The sequence below is a fragment of the Alligator sinensis genome, unplaced genomic scaffold (assembly GCF_000455745.1).
Source record: "Alligator sinensis unplaced genomic scaffold, ASM45574v1 scaffold243_1, whole genome shotgun sequence".
Classification (NCBI taxonomy): domain Eukaryota; kingdom Metazoa; phylum Chordata; order Crocodylia; family Alligatoridae; genus Alligator; species Alligator sinensis.
The window spans coordinates 5,314,892-5,325,827 of NW_005841841.1; the positions used below are offsets into that span (position 1 = coordinate 5,314,892).

The window sequence follows — 10,936 nt, forward strand, 5'->3', positions numbered from 1 at the left end:
CTTCTAAATATGCCAACCTTAGAAGAGGTCAAGTCATGTAAGAAAGAAAGGGAAAATTTATGAAGGGCCATGAAGATGAGAATAGCAAAGTTAAACTTTGTGGTGAAGAGGGAGCCACTTAAAGTAAGATCCATTGAAAGGGGAAGATGGAAGGACACTGTCTCTGTGACAGGGTGCCTGAAGCACCCTGCCATGAGCAGGGCCACAAAAAAGAAAAAGAGAAAGACTTACCTCACAGAGACAGAGGAGCCATGGCAAACCTCGCCGCGGTCAAGACGAGTCGAGGAGCCAGCTGGGGCTGTGGCAGATCAAAGACTGCTGTGGCAGACCCAACCACCAGAATCCAAACACCGAAAAAGAAAAGTGGCGCGGGAAAAGAACAAAAGAAAAAGGAACATACCATGCTGGTGAGCAAAGAGAGAACAGCTTGGTTAGGCAGCCAGCCAATAGGGAACTGCCACGATGGACCCAGCTGGAGAGCAGGAGATTTAAGGGACGCTGAGGGAATGTCCCAGGAGGAGACAGAAGGAGAAAGAAATCTGAGGAGAGAAGGGGAGAAGCCCAGCAAAGAAAGGAAAACGAATAGAGGGCCAGAGGGTAAGCACCAGCTCCATCACTTACCCGACAAGGTCCAGTCAAGAATTGAAGACGATGAGGAGGCTTGGGCAGTCGGTGAGTCCGATCCTGGGGGGTGAAGGGAACCACTCCAGGGACCTAAAGGAAAAGGAAGTTGGGGGTGACTTTACTACCTCAGAAGAGAGAGGACAAGAGAGAAAGGACCCCAGCCATGAGAGAGTGACAAAGAGAGAACCAGAGATGTAGGTAGCTGTCTTTGGAACCATGCAGGAAAGAACAGGACAAGCAGCCACTTAGGCACAGACCTTAGTTAAGATCCTTTGGGTTAAGATGATAAAGAATCGTAGCGAAAATCAACATTGCCCGGAACATCAGGTGTGGTGAGGGCAGGGTATGTGAATGGTGGAGCTCTGCAAAGAGCCACAGAAACTCTGAGTCCATAACTGATCTCAGTTGCCTCCCAGTAGTGTCGAGACTTATCTCCCAGAACATCGAAGGCATGGCAGGCGCTCTACAACTACAAGATACTACTGTCCCAACCAGTAGGCGATGTGACTCTAGGCGGCACGGGAAGGTCCCTTTACAGTCTCTTAGATATTCTCATTAATAAGTTAAAAATATATAATTTAGAACAGGTGTTGCCAACCTTTGGCCTCAGGCTACGTCTAGCCTGTGAAGAGATTTAAAGGGTCTGCCAAGCCTGGAACTTTGTATATCCTGCTGATTAGTAAATTTGGCACCACCACCACCTAGACATCAAATATATGACAACACTGACCAAACTGTGTTAATTTGACCCAAATGTTGTGAAAGGTTGGCAACCCCTGGTCTACACAAAAGTACTGTAAGATAGATATATAACTGGTTGGATCATCATACTCAAAGAAGAATCACCAGTGGCTCAATGTATAATTGGGATGTGGCATTAAGTATGGTCCAATTCCCAGGGTTTTGTCTTTGGTCTAATACTGTTTAATATCTTTAGTAATGATTTGAAGGATGGTAATGAGTGCATAGTTGCTTAAGGAAATTTGAAGGTGACACCAAGCTGGATGTACTTGGAAACACTTTGGAGCGTAGTCTAGCCTTAACATTCAGAATGACCTTGATAAAATAGGAAATTAGTCCAAAATTAATTGGTCCAAGCTAAGGGGAATAGTAGATATGCTGGATAATAGGGCTAGGATTTAGAGAGTCCTAGAGAAATTGGAGGATTGGACCAAAATAAATCTCATGAGAATCAGTAAGGGCAAGTGCAAAGTCCTGCACTGAAGATGGAACAATCCCATGCACCACTACAGCCTGGGGACTGACTGGCTAAGCAGCAGCTCTTGAGAAAAGGGCAATAAGCTGAATAAAAGTCAACAGTGTGCCCTTGTTGCCAAGAAGGCTAATGGCATATATTAACAGGAGTGTTGCCAGGAGATTGAGGGAAATGCTTATTCCCTTCTATTCATCACTGGTGAGGCCACATCTGAAGTACTATGTCTAGTTTTGGACCCCTCACTACAGAAAGAATGTGCAGGGTGTTGGGCTAGATGATCTATTGAGGTCCCTTCCCACCCTGTTTTTCTATCATTATACATTGGCAGATACATTTGGGGTGGTTTGTAAAAAGCTGTGAAGTACACAGTATAAGTTTGAGTTGTGCTTGGGTGTACAGAAGACATTTATTACCCCTTAGCCTTCATTTTGCTATGCAAAAAATGTCAAGTACTTTTAGTTTGCTCTCATGTGATAGGCTGTCCATTCCCCTAATCCCATGTAATACTTTTACTCTTCTGGAAATACCATTGCATTTGCCTTTCCCATAATAACGTCACACTGTGAGCTCATACTAGTTGAAGACAGGGTGACTAATATAGCCAGGGTCTTTTTCTTACTTTGCATTTCCATCTGATGAGTTGTCCCATTTATGGTGTAGAAATTCCTGTTATTAGTCCCCAACTAATGACCCAGCAGTTTGCACCATGAAATTTTTCATCCTATATTTTCTTCTTCTGTATGCAAAGCCATCCAGCTCTTCTTGTGTGATATTCTTATCCCTCTCTGCTTTGACAATTCCCTTCAACTTCATGTCATCAGCCAATTTCACTCTTACATTGTGTGCCAAAGTCAGTAATGAAAATATTAAAGATTAGTCCTAAAACCAATCCTTGCAAATGTCCATTAGTTACTTCTCCACTCCAATAGTTCCCCTTTTAACACTGTTCATTAATCTCTCCTCTCTTTACCCAATCCCTTATTCACCATACAGTTCTTGTAGTAATCCCATTTACTCCAGTTTAACTAATAGTTTTCCATGTAGTACCATTTAATGCTTTAGTGTAATCCAGAAAGATTAGCTCTACTTTATTTTCTATATCTAAAAAGTTCAGCCATCATTCCAAAGGAAGATAATATGTTAGTCTGACATCATCTGCCTTGGGATAGAATGTTTCATGTATATACTGATTTTCCATTTATCTCCATGTCTTTACTTATTTTTTCTTTCAGTTTTTTTTTCAGAAGCCTGGAACCGTATTGAACTCAAACTTACACGTTTACAGCTGACTTATTTTTTTCCTTTTTGAGGACAGCAAAGGCCAGTTGCCATTTTCTAATCACACAGTAGCACCCTTTATTTGACAGATTAATAAAAAATCTGTGCTAGTAGACTTATAGTTCCACGTGCCACTTTTCTCAGTAGTCTCAGAAGGAAATTATCCATTCTTCCTCATTTGAGCAAATTAAGTTATTTAAACTTATCCTTTGACCAAAAACATATTAATTTCCATTTTCATATACTTATTCCTATTAGGGATCTTTCAGTCCGATTGGCTTCACTTATTAGTTCCTTATTTTTTTAAGGTCTGTCCTTTTTTAAATTAAAAAAACAAACACCACCTTATTTGTAGACCTCTTTTTGTTTTATCCTACACTTTCATTTAAACTGAAGTAGCTTGTAGCCACATGATCAAACCTGCAATTTTCTATCATCAGCTTTTCTGTCAGGACTCACTAGTCACCAAAACAAAGCCCAAAAGTGACTGCCTATTGATGATCCATTACATCCAAGAATACTTTGGCCCTATTATTATTTATAACATTTGTTTTTTCTGTCTCTGTTTGAAAAATTATGTAATTCTTTATAGTAGGCATCTCTCTACAGTATATATCTCTCTTTAGATATTTTTTTTATTTTCTCTCGCTAAAGATATTTTTAGTGGAATGAAACCTATGGTATGTATAATTCCCTAGCTTTCCCCCACTTAGTACCTATTTTACAATATTTCCCCAAAGTGATTTTGACTCAAGCCAATTCTATTTTATATAAAACAGCACTTCTTATTTGTCTGTTGCATCATCATACATAGTACTGCTCTACTATCTTTACTTTTATTTTTCACTTTTTAGGAAAGAACATACCCTTTGAAATTTGTATTCCACTAATGACTGCTTTTCTACTGTGCTTCTGTCATCTCTGTGATAACCATCTCTACATCATACACCAATAATTTAAGCTGCTCCGTTACACTAAACAGATTCTCCATTTGTGTATCAACATCTCAGTTGTTTCTTTCTGACCTCAGCCAAATTCATAGTTGAATTAGGTAGTTTTTAATCACTTAATTATTAGTCGATTTCATTCCAAAAAATATAGGAGCATCTTGAGTCAAAGATCAAAGTAAAAAAATCATTGGAGCAAATTATCGTTCCCAGTTTTTGTTGGTAAAAAGTCTGGAAATTTTTAAGAAAGCTTAGAAAATTGACATAATGCTTTTATGGAGAGCATGTGTTGATTACAACATTAACTAGTCTTAAAGGAAAAATGACTTCTGAAGACTGTGGGTCTTGTGTCCTTTACGTCAGTGTACCTGGGTATTTTAGGAGAGGACTTTACACCATAAACTGAAGCTTAAAGACTGTCTGCTATGTGAAATTTGGATATACTGATTATCCATAACCTTTACATTTATCCATTGGGTCCAACAGGAACAAATGAGATTTTTGAGACATTAAGGGGTAAATTTAAAACAGAAATGGATACTATAAGTGTGAAGACAACATGAAAAAAAGTGTTTTTCTGTCAGGTCAGTACAAAAAACCCCTGCAAGTTGGTAAAGGACTTCTTCCAATAGCTATGCCAGCTGTACCAGTTTCCTACCAGCCAGTATATCCCAAATAGGGATATATTGCTACAAATTCTGAGCAAGGGTGTGGTTATGAGGAAACCTGGTTTTCTCTGATTAAAAAAAAAATCCAATTTTTGGATTAAAAAAAGAAAAAGTAACCCCAAATCCACATTTTTCCATGATCCAAATGAAACACCACTGTTTTATTTTTATATCTATATATATATATATATATATATATATAATATGCCCGCAATAATGCGGACAGGGGCTGCTGGGAAATGGAGTTTGGCCACCCCTGCTCTAGCAGGTCTGAGCAGTTCACATGAGAAAGAGCATTAAGTCTGAACATGTGACTGATCACTAGCGCTTGTTAACCTTAACACAGGCTAATATTCCTTAGAATTAGCACCTACTAACTCTGATGTGTAAGCACCAGAGTTCCTGGTTTTCTCTGCTGTAAAGAAATCCCCAATATTCGGATTTAAAAAAGTAACCCCAAATCCACATTTTTCCATGACCATAATGAAACACCACTATATATAGATCTAAATATAGACCTGTATAACAGTACTGTTTCATTTTGGTCATGGAAAAATGTGGATTATTCCCAGCAGCTCCTTGTATAACAGTAGTGTTTCATTTTGATTGTGGAAAAATGTGGGAAGATCTATATCTATATCTAGTGGTGTTTCATTATGATCACGTAAAAATGTGGATTTGGGATTACTTTTTTTTAATCCAAAAATTGAGGATTTTTTTTAAGCAGAGAAAACCAGGAACTCTGGTGCTTACACATCAGAGTTAGTAGGTGCTAATTCTAAGGAATATTAGCCTGTGTTAAGGTTAACAAATGCTAGTGATCAGTCACATGTTCAAGCTTAATACACTTTCTCATATGAACTGCTCATACCTGCTAGAGCAGCGGTGGACAAAATGGTGGATCTGGCCTATGGCCAAAATCCATTTCCCAGCAGCTACTTCCCACATCACTGTGGCTGGTTTGCATGGAGATCCAAGCAGTGTTGGGTCTGGTCCAGGGTTTCCATGGAGACTGGCCCCAACAGTGCTGGCAGGGAGGGGCTCCATGGCCAGGGCTGGGATACTGCAGTGGTCACAGTGGTCTAGAGCTGGGGTAGGGCAGCGATACACTACCTGCACACCTCTGCCCAGGGTGTGCAGGCAGCAGATCACAGCTCTGCCCCAGTTCTGAACCGTGCTGTCACCACTGCAAGACCCCAAGCCCAGAGCAGCTTCCTGCCCAGGTGCGTGTCCACCATTGCTGGGTCTCCATAGTAACCGGCTATGGTGACATGGGCAGGTGCTGCTGGGAAATGAAGTCCCTGGTGGACCTGATCTGGCCTGAGGGCTGGACTTTGCCTGCCCCTGTGCTAGACAGTTGGCAAGCAGGGGTGTGGCTAGGGCTACAAGGCTGCTTCTTGCCTGCCCTGCTTTTCAGTTCTCTAGCCACAGTATAGGTTGGGGTGGAGGGGGGGAAAGCCCCCCACCCTGCACCTCTTGGATCATTTCCCCCTCTGTCCCCCAAATAAACCTGCTCTCCCCTGTTGGCCCCCAGTTCACCCTTCATCCTCTGGATCCCCCATTCAGCCTCTGGACCAGCCCCTTCACCTCCAGATCACCTCTTTTCCCCACAGATTGCTGCCCTGCCACCCCAATCAGCCCAAAATCAGTAGTAGCGGCAGCAGTGGGGAGAGAGATTTCCCTTCCCTGCCTGCTCCTGGACTCCCTGCAGGCTGTGTCAACCCTGTGTGCTAGGATCCAGCCCCCGTCAGGCCCTGCAGTTTCCCAGAAGTTCTTTGCTCTCCCCTGCCCCCTCCTCCTTATCCCTCCTTCAGTTGTGGGGCCCAGCAGGAGCTGGATCTATGTGCAGTGACCCCAGAACCTGGCAGAGAGGGAGAAACTCCCCATGGCACCTCCTCTACTTTTGGGTTGATTGGGCTGGCAGGGTGGAGATCATGTGGTGGAGGGGCTGATGGAGGCAGAGGGGGTGATTGGTATGGCAGAGTAGGAATCTAGTGGTGGAGAGGGCAATTCAGTGGTTGGGGGTACATTTTAGGGGGCAGAAAGGTTGGCAGCCCAGCAGCTCCCCACCTACCTGCTCTCTTCGTCTCTCTACACCATCCCTCTTCTTCCCTTCAGTCCTTCCCCCCACCCCTTCTCCATGCTCCCCTCACTTCATCCCCCCTGCCACCCTTCACCCCTTTTCCTTTCCTTCCCACTCACCCCATCACCATGCAGCTGTCGCCTGGCTATTCCCAGGTGTCAGTCTAAGGCCATACAATCCAGGTTGGTAGCTAGTCCAAGTGGTTGAAGTGCCTCTTGGGATAGTTAAGGACTGCATATTGGTGGCTTTATTTCAGGTGAACACCCAGAATATAACTTAATTCAAGATAGGTAGCACAGCTCAGAGATAGTCCTTGCCCAAAGTGGCATAACTTTAAGATGCCTAGAGGGCACTTAGCACTTATTAATGAGCCTTAATGTGTAAACTTTCTAGTTTTAAATGCTCTTAACATGTTTTAATTGAAATTTGTAATTTCATTCCAAGTCTCTACTGTCTGATTCCAATAAGGGGCCAAAACATTTAATACAGAACTATCTTGAATTCTCTATCCACAGAAGTCTGAACTCTCTCTTTGTCTCCCTCTTATCTTCCCCTTATTCCAAACTCTGGAATTTGGTTTTGGCCCCTCTTCGCTTTGACCATCTGGTTCCTATACCAGGGCATCTCTAGCCTCCTGAAATATAGCAATATGTGCCCATTCCCAGCATGCAGGGGCCGCTGCAGAAGAGCTGTCCCCTCTCTTCTCTAACCACTGATCCAAGTGCTGTGGTGGTACCCGATGGGCTTGGCACTCCCATTGGCCACAGCCCTAGTTGTTGGTCTCCCAATTAAGGTTACAGAATATGTCAATGACGTGATTGTTTTTGTGAGCAGTGAGGATAATATCCAGTCCTTGATTGAGTGTCAGCAGTTTACAAGTGTGCCTCCACAGCCCATATCAACTGGGCCAAAAGCAGTATGTTTTTGCTGGGCACCTGGACCGATGCTTACCCCTCAGATCTCCTTTGGAGGCCTATCCTGGTGCTTCAATTACTTCAAAGCTCTGGGCATTTTCCTACACCCATTGGCCTATGTAGCCAAGAACTGGGAGAGCTTTAATAAGGAATTTGAGGTGTGACTATAAAGGTCATGCTAGCTCTTGTCCAGCCTGTCCTACCACAGCGGGGTCCTGGTCATCAACAACCTGGCAGCTGCTACTACATGGCATGGGTGTGCTGTCCTGCACCCACCAATTATTCTATTCAAAAGGCTCCCAAAGCTTTCCCTGAAACAGGCACCACTGGCTCCAGCAGGCTGTTCTCTACCTACCCACCAATGAAGGGAGATCATAGCCTGATTGACTTGGTGGGCAGAGTGGCTTCCTTCTGCCTGTAAGCCCTTCAGCTCTCTCTCTTTGCTGGTGAACCCTTCCCCAGGTGATGTCTGGCTTTAGCTTTCCTGCATCAGGTGAGAGACCTCAACTTCATTCAGGAACTTTTCTTCTTAAATACTGATTGCCTGAGTTGGGATGACCTCCTGCCCTTCTACTGTAGTCTTGCCTGGACCTAGAAGGCCCCCTTTTGACTAAGACCCCAGGACAGGCACTTGTAATATGCAGAGCTACTGGATGTATAAAATACGTGTTTAGAAAGTACAGAAGTAATTTAGAAAAGCATAATAATAGGAAACAGGAATTTTCTGTGTCTTCAAATCATTTGTGATTACTGTCCCATCTTAATATTACTTCAAGGTACAGGTGCTTATCAGGAAATATAGAGATATGATTTCTGTTTACAGATTTTATTTTAGTCAATAATCAAGTTGACATTGTGGTCTTTATATGCATTGCTTTTGATAAAATATAGGTAAATTCTGCTTGCCATATACACAATTGCATTTGAAATCAGTGGGGTTTTTGTATTGATAAAATGCAAAACATTTAATCCAACACATTTAACTTATTTTTAGTGGTCCTTGATAAAAATTAATTATTTCCATTAGCCAAACATTGTCATATTAATAAGCAGAGTTCCATTTACAGATCAATTGCTTCCTTTTCTCTTTAGTGGGCAAACATCCCCATTATCCTTCAGTAAGCTTTTTATACACTACCAAGTATCCTGATTCACAGCTGCATGGCATCATTAATGTTTAATTGAAGGTTTATTGTGGCAGGATACCTGTTATTTTTTAAATAGAACTGCATAATGATCAAATATAATAGCCCCAATATCCTTCTTTGCTATTCTCTAGGTACCCAGAACCATTTATGGCATACTTCCTACCAGGCAGCGACCCAGAATTTGTTGTATTACCTCAAGATGGAGAACTTCTTCCACTTGACACTGTTGGAACCCCTATAACAGTAGGATTCAAACCAAGTATGTACAGCAAGAAGCATAAAGCAATATTAGTGATTCAGGTAAGTCCTTACAGAGTGAAATCATAACAGTGACTTTGCTGTACTATAGTTATGGATCAAACCATTTTCTTCATGGCTAAGTTATTTAAAAAAATCCCGTTGGAGAAGGGACAAAAATAAATATAGGAAACCAACTCATGAAAGCTTTATAAAGAGGTTTTTAATTTTAGCTGTCTCATATTTTTGCTGTCCTCATAGTAACATTCCTAGAGATAATTTCTATTTAGATCCACGCATCTCAATGTTACCAATGTAAAATAGCACACCTCAATGTTATCAGTGTAAAACAGCTTGAGAAAAGGAATGTAAAAGCCTATCATAATAACACAAAAAGTGCCATACTGGGTTAGACCAGTTGTCCATCTAGCTCAGTATCCTGTCTCCTACAGTGGCAGAAGCGGCTGATTTAGAGAAGCATTATTCAACATCCAGGAAGCCAGAAGCCACATGCTGTAGTGCTGTAATCTCGGGGCCCGCATGAAGCACAGGCTACAGATAATGTCTGCTTGCTGTGCAGTCAGTCCCGCAGCAGGCTTTCATCTGCTTCATCTGGACAGACTAGCATGACCCTTACCCGTGTGCACACTATGCAGGCAACCTGCCACCTACCTTTCTCATGCAAACCATAAGCAGCCTGGCCCCCTCCCCTGCTGCAGGCACAGGACAGGCACCCTAGACCCCTCTATGCACAAAACTCCACCCCAGTCTCCTTCCACTATATTGCCCCACCCCCAGAACTGGGGGCAGAAAGTAAACGCCAGAGGAGGGGAAACTTAAAGACCCTGGTTCCCACAGCAGGAGCAACAAGGAGGGGAAGGGGAAACAGTAGCAGCTATAGTGGGAGCCCACGGGCTATATGTGGCCTTTGAGCTACCAGCTAGATAGCCCGGCTTTAGAGAGAGAACACTGAACTAGGTATATCTAGAGTGATCATTAGTTTAGAGATGCCAGAGGATACACCTCTCACTGTTCTGCTTAATAGCTATTAATGTATCAGTTATCCATACATTTGTCTAGACTTTTTTTTAACTTGGCTATTATATCTATTTCTACAGGCTTCTGTGTCAGCGAGTTCCACAAGTTGACCATGCACTGTGTAAAAGAGTACTTTCTTTTGTTAATTTTGAACCAGTCTCCTATTCATTTCAGTGGCCCCTCCCTAGTTCTGGGACTTGATGACTGATGGGCCCCTCCCTATTCATGTTGTCTGGATTCTTCATGGTTATATAAATCTCTATCATATCTCTCTTCAGCCTTCTCCTTTCCAAAATTAAGAGTTCTAGCCTTTTAGTCTTTCCTGCTATTCTCTGTATCTTTTCTAATTCTACTACATGCTTTTTAAGATGCAGAGATCAGAACTGCATGCAGTATTCAAGATGCACACAGAACTGCACACTATAAAATTCAGCATGAGTTTGAATAGTGTCATGATGATGTTTTCTGTTTTGTTTTCAATTCCCTTCTTAATGATGCCTAACACTTTATTAGCTTTTGTGGTCACTGCACATTGAGTTGATGTTTTAGGAAACTATCCACTATGTCTTTTTCCTGAGTTGTAACAGTTGGTTAAGAAACCACCATTATGTATGTATACTTGAAGTTATTTTTCCCTATTGCATTACCTTGCACTTGAATTTTTTGGCTGCTTACAGACATTAAAAAAAACCAAAAAACCAAAAAACTTGCTTTACGGGAAGCAGCAACACATTAATTGGACCCGGCTCCACAACATCTGTATAGCTCAGGTACTTCAGCAGG

General features: G+C 42.3%; 1 protein-coding gene across 1 annotated transcript in view; it reads left to right on the forward strand.

Moving 5' to 3' along the window:
- CFAP47 (cilia and flagella associated protein 47) overlaps positions 1–10,936 on the forward strand; it is a 757,346-nt gene that overhangs the window by 721,994 nt on the left and 24,416 nt on the right. Inside the window, exon 63 of the mRNA XM_014520638.2 lies at positions 9,010–9,178. Within this exon, the coding sequence (XP_014376124.2) occupies positions 9,010–9,178 (169 nt within the window). The remainder of the gene's footprint in view (positions 1–9,009; positions 9,179–10,936) is intronic.